At 41.0% G+C, this 16,092-nt stretch overlaps 1 protein-coding gene across 1 annotated transcript; it reads right to left on the bottom strand.

The window, feature by feature from the left end:
* Positions 1–5,616: 5,616 nt before the first annotated feature.
* On the bottom strand, positions 5,617–16,092 carry LOC148101480 (uncharacterized). Its single transcript, XM_087846265.1, has 6 exons — positions 15,805–16,092; positions 15,143–15,296; positions 13,305–13,465; positions 12,916–13,122; positions 12,611–12,792; positions 5,617–11,316 (listed from the first exon to the last, which is right to left on the bottom strand). The coding sequence occupies exons 1-6, from the start codon at positions 15,860–15,862 to the stop codon at positions 5,848–5,850; spliced, it is 6,231 nt and encodes a 2,076-aa protein (XP_087702391.1). The 5' UTR covers positions 15,863–16,092; the 3' UTR covers positions 5,617–5,847.

Here is a 16,092-nt window from a genome sequence, read left to right as displayed (position 1 = left end):
ACATGAGAATTGGCCTCTCTTCTCATAAGACAAAGTTTGTGTGAGGTCGAACCACACACACACACACACACACATACACACACACACACCTGCACACACTGTAGGTAGGCTTATGTTCTAGGTGAGAGTTCAGATATATTTGCTTGCAACTGCATTTTGGTGCGTGCAGAATTGCTAGTTTGTTGCAGAGCATGGCCCGAGGTTTTGGAGAGGCGAGAGTCAGAAGATGGACAGGAAGCACCTGCCGTGGAGACGGAGACAATGTTCTTTTCAAACTGTGTTAAAAGTCATTGTGGTTTTGATTTGACGTATGCATGTATTGTATCTGATGACGCATGAGGGGGCGTTAACCCTGATGAATCAAAAGCAATCTGAAGTGTCTTTTTGGGCGGAGATCTACAGCTGATGTTTTGTAGTGTACATCTCCCCACGCTGCGTGTGGTCATTAAAATCAATTGTTTGACCAAGCTCTTCTGGACCATGGTTGTTTTTACTCTCCTCCTCAATATTTGAACCCTTAACAATGACACTCACTGTCTTTGTCATTGTTGATTCTTAGCTCACAAACAGTTCTTATAAGGACTAACTAGTGCTGACAGTTTAGCTCTTCATAAAGTTACAGGAGGATACAAATAAACATGAGATTGTTGAAATAATCCTGTCTGATAACACGTGTGAACAATAAACGCTGTAACACAAACTGAACAGTAATGTAACGACACTCATCTCTAACGTCTGCACTAAACTAAAACGTCACTACTTCCACATCTAGTTGGTTTTAATGGAGGTGGAGTCTCCCTGCCCAGTGCGCGCTCAGGATAATTAACTTGTCACAATACCAGAAGTGAGCGCATGTAAATCAGAAAGTGTCAGGTTGCCTAGCAACCATGACACTAGGTCTTGAAGCGCACTGAGGGAAATGAAGTGTAAGATCTTCGTTTTACCTGACAGGTTTCACTGACACTCAGAGACCTGCAACAACATGTAAACATATCACTGTAACACTCAAAACTGCAGTCATATGAAATCATAAGTGAAGGATTGTGATGATGTTGTGTTATGGAGTGTCTGTTGAGTCCAACCTCTAAGAATTACGAGTCTGGACTTTAATGATAGAACAAAATTCAGACATCAAAGTTTCTCACATTACACAATCAGATGAACAGACATGAAGGGATATTTGTGGTTTTATGCACAGAGTCAGAGGTGTTCCTCATGATGTTTGGTGATGAAACAGTCTCATCGATGTTTCCATCACCAAACTAGAGAAACTAATAACTGCATGCAGCAGAGTTTAGCACAGCTGATCTTTGTGATGCATCAACAGGAACAACATGTTGTTAAACAGGACTGTATAAAGACTCAGAGTCTGACTCACACCTGAACAATGAGGCTGTGCAGCATCGTCCTGTCACACCTGCCCTGCAGCTAAACCACTCGTATCAGTTTGAGCCCAAACAGTAACACGGTCACATGACCGACGAGGCCAACGCGCCCAGGCGAAAGTCTTCCTCGTGGAACTAACTTGTTCCTGTTATCAGATTTGTGAGCAGCAGCTGAAACTACCACACGAATAAATGTTCTTCAAACTGTTTGATTCCAGCCAATCAATAATCTATAATCATGAGGTTTTGTCTTCAAACACAAGAGCTGAACGTGTGGTTACATTGTAACCTTGGTTCTCTGAGTGAGAGACTCTCTCCCTCTGTTACATATGGAACAGAGGGAGAGAGAGTGTCGGTGTGATGGAGAACATCAGGTCCAAACATCACAGAAACAAACAAACTGTTAAAGGCAGGGCCGTGCAGAGAGGTTTAAAGGGGCAGGTGCTCAAAGTTAAAAAGGGGCACATTGAACCAGGCTGAATAACAACAACACACATTCATCAAGAATCTAATATGGGCAACAAGGCAAAGCAAACGTAGCCGATGTTTTACCTGATGGGTACAATGTTGCTGTAGATGGGTTGCTGTGGATAGTGCTGGAGGGCAGGGCTGTGTTGATCTGAGACTTTAGACATTAAAAAGTCCATAGGAGAGATGGTAGCTGATTAAACAAGTGTCATGAGATAATAACAAAATGCAAAGATTGGTGACAGCGCTTGGAACCATAAGGCAACAAAAAACTGTGAGAAATAATTTAGGCTCTGCCTGTGAATCACTCTTTGCTTCTCTTCTTCCTTCCATCCCATCATTTCATATATCACTCTCCACTTGCTGTCTATCTGAAAACAAGGCACAGCTTGCTATTGCAATAAACTATAATTTAATTATCCACACCTAACAACTCTTGCACTTAATGATGACAGAAAAATGTTATAGCACTGCCTTTAGTAGCCTCACACAGCTCCTACTGTTTCCTCCTCATGTCCTTACCAGCCATGTCTGGACATTGTTATATCATGAGTAATATATATATTTTTTAAATCCATCTAAATAAAACAAACACATGCACGCACACACAGTGACATTTTAGACCTCCTTCAGAATACTGTATATACTATGGGCATCATGGTGCTGATCCAGAATCCTTACATTATTATTTATTACTAGAGCTACAATAATAAAGCAATAAGGAGGGAGAAGTAATAAATATGAAATATTGTATTTATGATGATTCCATTTGATTCACTATCCACTCTGTGCAGGGCAAAGCTTATTACATTTTTAAACTGTAGAGATACAATAATTTTACTGCTGTAAAAACCAAATTTTGTCTTATTTAAAATATAAATCTAATGTAATCTGCTTCTTAATGTATGTTCTTTAAAATACAGCGTGTGTTTTTTAATATATTATAATTATAATACTGCATAATTATGTGGACATGCATATTAGATCGTTTTTTAGTGAAATATAATCCCTCCAGAAAGGCAGGAAAAGCCCGGAAACTTACTTTAAAACTAAATATGTTCCCTAAAACGGTGACAGAGCTACAGACCCATGACAGCCTTACACAGGTAGCCAGCAGCTATGACCAGCACTACTTGTGCAGTTAATAAAAGGACAGGTAATGTTTGTCGTGCTGTTGCACACACAGCACGCTCATTTATTTCAGTTCGTCAGTTGCAACAAGACAGCTTACCAACGTGTACATAATAAGCTAATACTCCTGTGTGCTATACACTACAGTGTACGCTGTACACCTACTTACTGGTTTTGTCGCATCAGTCTGTGTCTCTGAGTTAACTTGTTTCTCCTACAGCTCCGGACCGCAAAAAATACGCGTGCTCTTTGTGAGCTCATTCCCGGCTCGTAACCAGCGCGTTCTGCCATCAAGGACGATCATTGGTTAAATGTGATCATTGGTTAAATGTGACTGATGCAAGCCAGATCCTTTTATTTAGCAAAACTGTGATTAATAGTTAAATATTATTGTTGAGGGGCACAGACAGGACTCCGCACGCACACACACATTAAAAAAAATAAATACTTTTTTTTTTTTTAAAAAGTTCCCTCAACAAAAGGGCACTTTGGGGGAACTTTGGGGGCTAGAGGGGTGCTCCCTCTAGCCCCCCCTTCTGCACGTGCCTGGTTAAAGGAGGAAACAAAGCAAACTTACAGTTTCTTCACACACCAACAACAAGCTCCACTGTCCCACTCTGATCCTGTCTCCTCCTCTTTTATTCTTGCTCTGAGCTCTTTTTGGGTGTGTGTTTCTGTCTTCACCCATAGGAATGCATTGATACACTGTTGATAACGACACGAGAGCAGACGTGTTACAGAAAACAGAAAAATAACCTAAACAGCCAAATAACATAAAATAAACAGAATATTTATTAATATGTTTAATTGATCTTTAAAAACTTTTCTGCTCCTCAAATCCTTTGTTCAAGTTCAATCTAAGAAGCTTGGAAAGAAAAGCGTCTTCTTTAAGTTTCTCAAAGAAGTCCACGATCTGTAGGCTCCTGAAAATTCATTTTGTTGTTTTTTGAGCAGAAACACCAGAGTGTAGAGCAGGAAAACTATCCCAGCAGGACGTCTCTGTTGGGGAAATATCCCAGTTATTCCCCTGAGCCAGGTTAGTGAACTGAATCAGAGCTTTTCATCGATCCTACAGGTGCTAACATACAAACACGATCAGCAGCTTCTCTCATATGGAGAACACACATCTGCAGCAAATCCTGTGTTTTATGTTGATGGTCATGTGACCAACATCTTGTGTTGAGTCTTTGAAGATGAGGAGTCAAACACAGACAGTGGATACAGCAGGACTGTTTATTCAGGGCTTTCATACGACTGAACTGATGCTTCACATTCTGTTTAGAGACGATCGACCAACACAGGCTCAGTCCTCACTCATCACACGGACTTCAGTCACACTGGGATCAACAGAGGAGACTGTTCACCATCACAGTTCAGCAACAATAATCAGAGCTTTTCTCTGCCTGTCTTGGTGAGGATCACATGTTCTGGGACACTGACACACAAAATATCTTCTGCTTTAACTTGTCTCTCTTTTTAGTTTGGTTATCATGTTTTTTACTCTTTATTCATGTCAGTGTCAAATATGAGAACAAACTGTTTTGTGCAGGAGCCAAACCAACACCAAGCTGACCAAGAGAACCTATAACACCACCGGAATTTATTATCCAGACTTTACTGACAGATTTATGTGCAAGTAAAGCTGTTTTTTAATGACGTTCACTGCTTTCAGCCAAGGAAGCATTCGTTCTTGGAAGTTCACCAAACGAGTAAATCCAGTTCAGCAGAGTTCCAGTTTGTAGCACAGCTGATCTCTGTGACGCATCAACAGTAACAACAGTAGGGGTGGGCGATAGAAACCATATACGGTAGAAACGATAGAAATTTGGCCAACGATAGAGATTTTGATTATACCGCTCTACCGCAATAGCGCATGACCGAGCTAATCCCAGATACAGAAGTCCCGTCGAAAAAATGGTGATGGCTAACCAACCAGACATAGTGGTGGTAGACAAACAGAAGAAGATGGCTGTAGTGATAGATGTAGCAGTTCCGAATGACAGCAACATCAGACAGGAAGAAGCAAGTGAGGCTGGGGGAGATCACCTCTGAAACTCGGACCCTCAGTACTGGTACCCCTCAAGGATGTGTCCTCTCACAACTATTGTTCTCCCTCTACACCAATGACTGCACCTCCAAGAACTCGGCTGTTAAACTCCTGAAGTTTGCAGATGACACCACCGTCATTATGCATGGTGCCATGCTGCTGTATCGCAAGCTTTTTTCCATTACTGTCATGAAGTTGACAAAAATTCTGAATTAATGAGTTAACAGTGATAAGTACTGACCATCACCTGATGGAGAATAATTTATATCAAACAAGCTTTAGTAAATAGAGAGAACCCAGTGACAGATGTGACAAGACAAGATAAAACATTTATTTAAATTCCAAATAATAATAATAGATAAATTATGGAAAGTAAGCGTGTTAACAGTAAAAGCATTTATCAAGAGTTACATGTGTAGTTGCAATGCTGTTTTTCTGTACCATATTGGCAATTTAAAACAGTGATATAAAATATACTTTTAAAACTTCCAGTTAGTAAACTAGATGACATTTGTTAAAAAACTGCATTAGAAAAACATGAACCAAAAAAAAAAAAAAAAAAAAAACCACCACAAAGGACTGTACTGTAAAAAAAGGTTTGATTAATATATGAACTTTCCTTTATTACAATGGCCATTTTAATACTTTTTAATTGAATCTCAGTGCAAAATATAGATTGAATCCATCATTGTAGTGTTGTGATGGCTGATTGCATTTATACAGTAATATCTCTATTTCAGTTTTTGACAATCTGGTAGAGACTTCAGCTTCATCTGGTAGAGAATCTGGGTTCTCACTGACAGTTTCGCCTTCAGCTCATTCACTCAGTAGAGCTGCCATTGTTGCAATAGTTGCATTGGGATCCAACAGTTTCACCAAAGGCACATTCACACCTCTCCCCTGAAAGATCAAATTCTGCAGAGTCATAGCCTGCATAGAGTCAATGCCTAAGGATGAAAGTGGTAAATCATCTTTCAGCTCACTCTGCTCCATGCCAATAGTCTCACTAAGTAGAGAAACAACATAGTCCTTTGGAGAGACGCAGACATCTTGTTTAGTTTCAGAGTAAGTCTCTCTAGAGTTTTGGAAGGCTGCCTCAAGTAATGCAGAAAGGCGCATAGACAAAGCTTTATTTTGGGAGAGGATATTGTATCTGATGTTTCTGAAGTGAAACCTGCAAACAGCTTGCTGGGGTCGGTTGAGCACAAGGCATTGCTCCAAGCATTGATAAATCTCAGCCACATCTAAAATCATTATTCCCTTTGCCTCCAGAAAACGCTGGAAATGTTCTTTGTTCAAGAGCAGACCAAGGTTCAGAGCTCCCCAGTTGATAGACTGTGCAGGCAAGCTGAGTTTGCGCCTGTATTGACAGAACAGATCGAGAAATGTATTGGCTGCTGCGTAGTTTGTTTGCGATGCGTTTCCCAGGAAAGCGGAGATGGAGGAGTAACATACAAAGTAATCCAACGGACAGTGCTTTGTTGCATAGTGCAAATTCAGGACACTGTTTATTTTTGGCCTGAAAACCTTCTCGTACAGAGATCTGTTAAGGGTCTCAATCAGTCCATCATGCAAGACTACTGCACTGTGAAACACACCTCTGATCGGAAAACCAGGGAACTTCTTGCCAATGACATTGATGACTTTGTGCATATTCTCATAAACAGATATGTCACACTCCATGCTGGTGATGCTGTTTCCACACTGTTTCTCCACATTGTTGATTTCCTGCTGTACTTCTGGTGTGGGCTTGCTTCTGGAGAGAATGACAATGTACTCACCACCTCTTTGTGAGATGAACTTAACAGTCTCAAAGCCCAGACCAGAAAGACCACCTGCCACTACATACACAGACCTCTTTCGAAAAAGCCGTTTTTTTGTTGGGAGAAGTGGAATCTCAGACAGTGTGCTGCCAACATCATTTTCTAGAGCTACGACAGCCAATTTCTTGGAGCTGAAATATGAGTCTGGTTTTGCTGAATCAATGCTTTTTCGTTCAGATTTTGCACTCTGAAAGGTAAAGCTTTCAAGAGCCAATTTCCCATCAAGGTTTAAGGACTTAAGCCAGTTATAAAGGTATGGCCTGTGTGTTCTCAGGAATCCCTTTTGGAAAATGACTGGCATCTGAGTTATCTGTACATGAACACCTTCCTTTGCACTTTGGAACACTTCCTCAACGACTAGATCCTGCTTCGGAGATTCACATACGATTACAACATGTTGTAACCCTGGAAAGTTGCAAATTTGAGCAGTTAGGGATTCATCAAATGGAGGCAGAATGACAACTGCACCCAACTGACTGGCACCTACAAAAGTCCCATTGCACTGCGTTTCAACATTCACATTCCAGCCTGATTTGCAAGCGCTAAATGCCAAGACTTTCAATAGTGCAGAATCAGGCACAGAGCAAATGATTGTTATATTACGCTTGGCTCCGAGCAAGGCTCGATGAAGGATTTCCCATGCTAGCACAAAGTAGGAAACACAAGGTGTTTTTCTGAGGACTGGGAACTTTTTGGTGCTGTAGCACACTTCCTGTGGTACTCTGATCTTACTTGCTGCCACCACAGGATAACAGGAAGCAACAAGTTCTCCCACTTTGAATTTCTTTACATCTTTTCCAACTGCAATGACAGTACCACTGAAGTCAAGAGCGAGCAGCTTGTGTTTCTGAGATGAGTGCTTGTTCCAATACAGTGTTTTGCCGAATTTTAGATTTGAAGTGCTGACTGGGAAATAGTCGGAAGAGTGAACACATATCTTACTGGGCTGGATTTCAATGAATGTATCACTGATCGGCTCAGCCTCCTCGTCAGAGCGAATGGCACTCAGTTTCGTAATTTCATGAGGATCAGCTGTCAGAAAAACACAAGGTTCAGACACTGTAGATGTATAAGTGCCAACATCATTGTCAGTGATTTCTAGTGGGGTTCGCACAATGGAAGGTTTCAAGACCTGTCCATCTTTTACCACCAGTTCTGGGTGCTTGCTGCATGGGTATGACCTTAGGACATCAGACAGAGCTGCAATGTCCTCAGGAGAGATCCTGCTCACATCAATCAGCTGAAAAGAAAGATCTGGTATCTCAGCAGCGAACGATCGTGTCATACCAACAAGAGCAAAACCTGGACTTACGTGGTCTACTGTGATGTCAGATGAACGGTAGGTTATGGCTCTAATTGATTTGGGGAAGTGAATTCGCTTTAGCTCAACAACTATTTGGCGGAAAATCTCACAGCAGTCAGCTAGACTCTGCAGGATGATTTCAGCTGGCCGTGATGTGAAGTCTTCATTGCCCCACAAAAATAAGACCTCAAAGTTTTCTCTAATATCTGTGATTTTAAGACTTGCCAAAAGAGAAGGGAAACCATTGCCCAAGATGTCCTTTGCATATGTGATGGGAATGTAAGTAGATGCTGAGTCCAAATATTTCTTTAGACCATCAGCAATCCCTAAAGTATCACAGAACACCAACGCCTTTGGAGGAGGAGTAGCAATGTGATCATTTGGGACAACATTGAAGGCATTGTGGTAGAAGTACTCATCTACCACATGAGAATGACTGCCTAGGTACTTGATTATGACATTTTTGACCTCAACCAACACTCTGCCTTCCTTGTCTGCAAAGCACCCACAAACCCCAAAGTGATCAGTGCCCACATCAGTTGCTCTCAGATAAATAGTCATCTCATTTTGCAAAGGTTCAAAGACTGTAAGACTTCCTATTTTGGCAGGAAATCCTGACCTGCCAGCAAAGATGTGCTCTACTGCAACTGGGAGAAGCTGCATCAGATAATCCAGCATGACAGGATGAATGCAGTAGTCATGCAAATGAGGCTGAAGTTCTTCTGGAACTGAGACTTTTTCAAAAGCCTCTTTCAGATCATCTCCATAGTGCACATCCTTCTTATTCTGGAAGATGTCTCCATACTGAAAGCCTCCTTGAGAGAGATACCCATAAAACTCCTGAAAGCTCACTGCAGATGTGCATCGTTGGTTGATGGAGCTTAGTGAAATGCGCTGCTCCTCAATCAGCCTCTCTTTCTTTGAAACCACAGTGCCTGATGCATAAACTACAGATGAGGAGAGAACGGTGAATCTGGTTTCCCTCTCTGTTTGTTCTAGTTGCACTTTCATTTCAGGTGAATTCTGTGTTAAAACAAATGGTCTGTGAAAATTGACACTGAGCTGCAGTGAACTGAGAGGTACTTTTGGTTTAGCACTGGCCATGCACGCAGCTAAACCCAGCTCAGCATAGAAAGCACCAGGGATGATGGGTACATCATTATGCTTGTGCTCTTTCAAGTAGAAAGAAGAGTCGGACTTTAGATCACAAGTGAAAATGTTGCTTTCACTTCCCGTCTGACACAGCACAGGATGATTGCTTGCTGTGTTATTCTGTGCTGCCCCAATGATAACATCCCTGTCTGAGCAGTCAAATTGATATTTAGGAAAAGGCAGAGGTACTGTCTCATAGCCTTTATAGAAGGTGTTCCAATCTACTTGAACGCCGAGCTCAAACAGTTTAGAGACAACAGACATGACTGATTCTTGATCTCTTTCTGGCTGCACAGAGGCAAGGACAGCCGTGTCATTTCCCAGAGATTCCATTATGTTTCTCTGCAGTGCCCTTCTTGGACCTATCTCAACAAACACAGTGTGCTTCTTTCCTCTAGTTGCTGACTGTACTGCCTGCTCAAAAGCAACCGGCTCACGAATGTTTCTAGCCCAGTATTCACCTGTGCAGAAATCTCCCTGCTGGACTTCCTTCCCTGTCACTGTTGAGAACAACTCTGTGTCAAGATCATTTGCCTGTAAGATGCCAATTTTTTCCACAATTTCTGGTAGAATTGGGTCCATCATGTGGCTGTGATAAGCAGCAGGGACATCCAGCACACGAAGGAACAGATTCTGACTATTGGCTGAGGTGCTTAGCTCCTTATGGAAGCGCTCAATTGCGTCTGCCTCACCTGAAAGGGTGCAGGACTGTGGGCTGTTATATGCAGCAAGGCCAATTTTACCAGAGTAAGAAGGGAGCAGTGAAGATACCTCTGATACAGCCATGTTGCTGATCACGAGCATCTTTCCCCCGGTGACTTTTCTCTGGAGAGTGCTGCGGAAATATATGACTTTTACTGCATCCTCCAGAGACAAGAGACCAGAGCAGTGAGCGGCTGCCACTTCACCAACAGAGTGTCCAAGAATTGCATCAGCTTTGACTCCCCAGTGCCTGAGCAAGGTAGTAATCCCAACCTGAATAGCAAAGAGGAGGGGTTGGACAACGTCTGGGTTTCTGAAGTCGCTGCTCTCAAATTCGCTCTCAAGAGTATCCAGTATGTCCAGAGGACTCAGCTTTTGGAAAAGGTCCTTAATTTCTTTGATCTTTTCTCTGAATATAGGCTCGTTTTTTAGTAGCTGCATGCACATACCATGGTAGGTGACCCCATTTCCACAGAAGACAAACACTAACCTTGGATCTGAGAAGGCAACACTAATATTTTTGCCAACAGTAGCAATTAGCTTCTCTTTTAGATTAACTACAGAAGACACTGTGATGGCTTTTCTGTATTTATGTTTTTGGTGGGTTCTTCTGCAAGCTGACGTGTAGAGCAAAGAATCTAGATCAAACCAGTTTTCTGCCTGTAGCTGACTGATGGTATCTTCCATCATCATGTTAAGTGATTTTGAAGAATTTGCAGATATGACAAAATACTTGACTTGCTTTTCATCATGCCTTTGCTTAGAATATGACTGGATGTGCTGTGTGACAATGGCGTGTGCATTTGTTCCCCCAAAACCAAAGTTGTTAACTCCTGCAACTCTTGCACTAGAGCATTCCCATTTTTCTGGTTCCTTAGGAATTTTAATGTTTAGTGCTGTGGTATCTACACTGGAAGCCTTATCAGTGTAGAACACCGAAGGAACAATGGTCTCATGCTTCATCATCAGGAGAACCTTAATGAGTCCAGCGACTCCAGCAGCAGATTCTGTGTGTCCAATATTGCTCTTTACAGAGCCAATCCAGAGTGTCTTTGAACCGGAAGGTCTAGATTTAGCAATGACGTTGGAAATGCTTCTTGCCTCTGTTGGGTCTCCAGCTGGGGTTCCAGTCCCATGTGCCTCTATGTACTGGACATTTGCAAGGTCAGACTCTGAATAGATTCTGCGGAGAAGCTCCTCTTGTTGTGTCATGGATGGTTTGGTGATTGGAGTGACAGAGCGGCCATCTTGGTTTACAGCAGTTTTGCTGATTATACCCCAGATATGGTCATGGTCTTGAAGAGCCTGTCAAGCAACAAAAAGATGAAAATGAAACATGAATAAAAGTGTGTATTGATAAAGAACATCTTATACCAGAGTCAAACATATTACATGCCATATTTGAACTTTAGCTTATAGTTATAAATATATAAACTAGATTGCACTGATGTGAGTTACTCAGCTGAAGGATAAATACTGCAGAGATTTCCACTTTGTCTTAAATCAAACAGAATGTTCTATATTTTGCGTAAAGGTATGCACTATGGAGCCACTTGTACAGCTACAGAAAATACATTTGAAAATATCCTCTGTTCAAGCTGGTTAATTAGAACTAAACTAAGTGTGCAAAAATGGAAATGAAATGTTAAACCAATCTGTTGGAGACAATTTTTATAGGCTAGGCGAGCAGGTCAATCACGTTTGATGGAAAGTGTACAGTTGGTCACTGCAGTTATTTGCAATTGATTACTGAATATGAAAAAAAGTTAAAGGGAGTCATTGTTGTGTTTTTAGCTCATCCTCCCGAAGGACCAACAGGTCTATGAGATGGCCAGGTGTTCATCGCCCATCTGTCTGTCCCTCCATAATTCACAAGGTTTGCACCTGCCCCTAGAATATTGCTCAGATTTTAGCTAAACTAGATTAACTGTAGTCAAAGGAGCTTGCAAGGAAAGCGTCTGGACTTCTTTAAGTTACTTGAAGACGTTTCACCTCTCATCTGAGAAGCTTCTTCAGTTCTAAGGTCAAATGGTTCACAATCACCTCACCCGAAACTCTGGCTGATTGGGACCCACACCCAGTTTCACACCTTGGCTCAGGCGATTAGAGGATCATCAGGGGGTCCTTTTGTCCCTCTGTGGGGGGACACTCCCACTAGGTTTATATCTGGGACTCTCCACCATTTGACCTTAGAACTGAAGAAGCTTCTCGGATGAGAGGTGAAACGTCTTCAAGTAACTTAAAGAAGTCCAGACGCTTTCCTTGCAAGCTCCTTTGACTACGATGACTTGGATGACTGAGAACCTTCACAGACAGATTAACTGTAATGAATATGACAGTTTGTGATCCTGCTGTACTTCTCAGTGGATTTTAATTATCCTTAGTTTGTGCAACAGAGCCATTAGTTTGTACAAGAAAACTGATAACTTCCTTTCTGTACTTCATGTATTATAGTAATCTATGAATTGTGATGGATCATCAGCTGGTTGAGCTACTACATTGCCAACATCCGGGTTTTGCACTTTGGCAAACTGTCCATTTAATGTTTAAATTCCTGAAGTATTTGACTTTTTCTTATAATTAATCTGCATATGCTGACCTTTTTCAGTGGTTTTAGGAGAACTACTCCACATCCGTCCCCTCTGCCGTATCCATCTGCTCTACTGGAAAAAGGTTTGCTGGTTCCATCAGGTGAGATCATCTTGGCTTTGCTCAGCGCAACAAAAACTCTTGGCTCAAGGATGCAGTTGACCCCTCCACAGACAGCCATTTCACAATCCCCTGATAAGATAAAACACACCATATCATCCCAACTAATTAAACGCCGCTTTCTAAATAAATACGACACTACAGAACGATTTCCTCTATTGCTAATTAACCTGAAGTTATCTATGCTGGACAGACCTTGTTTTATTGATTGAGAGGCAAGATGAAGAGCCACAAGGGATGAAGAACAGGCAGAGTCTAAGGACAGCGAAGGTCCGGTGAAGTTAAAGACATAGGAGACTCTGTTTGCTGCAATACTCATGGCAAGTCCTGTGCCAGTCCAGTGGTTGATCACACTTGGGTGCACATGTGCAGCTCTTGTTTCATAACCTCTGTTCATTATTCCTACATAGATACATAAAACACAGGGGTCATGCACTTATCATTTTAACATTATTCATTTGAATGTATGTAAATTTTGATGGTAATTCTGGTATAAAAAGTAGCTTTGTTTTGGATCAAGCACCCATTATTGTAACACAAAACAATAAAAACACAAAAACACAAGTAAGCTTTTAGTACCTTACCAAAAAACACTCCTGTTCTGGTCCCACTGGCTTTTTCCATTGGAATTCCAGCATTTTCTAAAGCCCTGTAGACACACTGAAGGAGCTGTTTTTGCTGAGGATCCATTTGTTCCACTTCACTGTCACTGATGCTGAAAAACCTGTGGTCGAATTCATTAAACCTGAAAATACCAAAAAAAAAAAAAAAAAAAACAAGGTCAGATTCAGGCAATGGGATGTTCTAATTACTGTTTAAATTCTTCCTTCTTAGATTACTTCTCATACATGTGTTGCATTTACAGTGTAATGCATGTACAGACTCTAAAGCTGTAAAGCTGTTTCTATTGCACAAACCTACAATCAGTTTCTATTTTTGGTTTGTCCACAATTTCTGTGCAATACTCCACCAAAAGAAAGGAAACTAATGCAAATGAAAGGCAGATTTGCTTAAATCCAAAGAGCTAAAGACAAAACACTGCAGTTTGGTAAAACACAATGAAAGAAAAAACCTAAATCATGGTAAAAATAAAGTACATTCTCTTTCTATTCGTATATTCTATACTGGACATGACAAATATAATTTGGTCCAGGTCACAAAGATAGGTCAATACAACCTAAAGTGAATTAAAACACATGACATATTACACCATGCTTTTATTTATTAGAACAAACAAACAAACAAACTAAGCCAAAATGCAGAAGTGATGTGTGAAAAACTTTGAAAAACTAAGTAGATCTTCACTATTCCCATAGAAATTAACTGGTTAACTAGCAGCCAAGCCCTGTAAATCAAGCACCTCACACTTGTTGATCAGTTATGTTTTGGTGGTTTGTTAGTCTGGAGTATTCGGGTTTGTGATAACACAATGTCAGAGAGGTAAGACAGCAATGACTAGTGGTAATTATTATAGGCAAGTGGAAAACTTTCAAGACAGTTTTTTATTGTCCAAGGAGTGGAAGACCCAGCAAATTTACCTCAAGGTCAGCCTGTGAAATGCAATCTTAGACTCTGCAGGCCTCAGTTAGAACATTAAATGTTCAAGTTCAGACATTTATGACTTGTTTGAAAAGATTTACCTGCCTCTTCTCTCTAAAAAGAACATTTCAGCACTGCTTAGGTTTGCAAAGTTCCAAAAACCACAGGACTCGTTTGGACAGATGAGACCAAAGTGGAGATGTTTGGCCATAACACACAGTAAACACATATCAGGATGATGGTTTGGACTTGTTTTATAGTCACAGGATCTGAGAACCTTGTAGTCATTAAGTCAACCACAAACTCTTCTGTTTACCGAAGTATTCTAGAGTCAAATGTGCAGCAATCTGTCTAACAGCTAAAGCTTGGCCCAATTTGAGTCATGCAAAAGGAAAATGATCCCAGCAAATCTACAACAGAACGGCTAAAATGAAAATAATCAAGGTGTTGGAATGCCTCAAAGTCCAGACCTCAAACAGACTGAAATGATGTGTTGAGACCTGCAAACCTCAATAAACTGAAACAACATTGCAAAGATGATTTGGCCAAAATTCCTCCACAGTGAAGTGCCTGCCTGATAAAGTCATGCAGAAAATATGGCCTCTGCATGCAAATATGGCCTCTGCATGCAGAGGCCATATTTGAGTAGTCCAGTGTTTGGAGCACTTGTTTTATTTTCAAAAGGGGAAAAAACTAAACCGTCTTTGGAAAAGCGTCAAAATAGTACGTCTCTGTTTTAATACAACTTAGGAGCAGCAGTGTGATTTCATTAATCAACACTTCATGAAGTGTGAAATTGCCAAACAAAAGTTTATATGACTGTATTGATAGGTGCACATTTGTGAAACAGATAAGCAGATCTAAACGAGATAAGGGGCCATACCCGTCAATGAGAGCAGCCTTGGCTGTGCGGGATTTACCCGGCTTGTTGTCATCAGGATCATACCAACTGCTTAAGTCAAATCTCTCTTTGGGAATTGGCACAGAGCAGTTTCTCCCGTTCACCAGAACCTTCCAGAAATTGTCAAGCCCCTCTCCTTTTTTGGGGAGAAAATACATATAAAACACTTTTTAAACTTTATGTAACTATAGTGAAAGATTTTTCACTGTTCCTAATATACTATTTGGGGAATGGTACAGTTTTTGCCTCTGTATACCACCATTTGTGTCTTTTTAAGAATCTACTAGATTAAGCCTAGCAATGCCTCCTTCACCTCAGGAACAAATCTTTTGGGTGTTCCAGTGGACAGCTATCAAGTTTTTTGTAACAACCTGTCAAATTACTTTTGAGCCTCTGAAAATGACTGCAGTTCCTAAACAATTCATCCAATACATTTGTCGAACCCCTTTAATCAAAGCTGAAAGTCTGCACTTTCATAATCTAGACTGATTTCAAATCCACTGTGGTGGTTCACAGGTGCAAAAACACAAAAATGTCCATGTCTAAATACTTCTGGATCTGACTATACACCATGTGACGCACAACAATCAAATTAGGTAGTAAAATAATAACAGACAGACAGAAACTTCTTAAAGTGTCCTCACCGCCTGGAAAATTGCATCCAATTCCCACCACTGCAATGCTGTCTTCAGTTTCTTCCATTGTGACAGAAAATCACTGAAAAATAAATAAATAAAAAAAACAGAAATCTTTAGTGTGTTAGCATGCAATCGCCATGGCAGCAGATCAGAAAAAAAAGTAGAGCGAGTTATTGAGTGAAACAGTGTAGTTAGTCCAGTTTAGTCATGCACCACTGTATCCTTACATCCATCCCGTTGGCAGTTTCCCTCACTGATGGTATCACTGCTGGACTTGCCGTTCTTATAGCCAGC

This window comes from Neolamprologus brichardi, chromosome 9 (genome assembly GCF_056152115.1).
Source record: "Neolamprologus brichardi isolate AB-2024 chromosome 9, ASM5615211v1, whole genome shotgun sequence".
Lineage (NCBI taxonomy): Eukaryota > Metazoa > Chordata > Actinopteri > Cichliformes > Cichlidae > Neolamprologus > Neolamprologus brichardi.
This window is presented reverse-complemented; position numbering and strand designations above follow the sequence as displayed.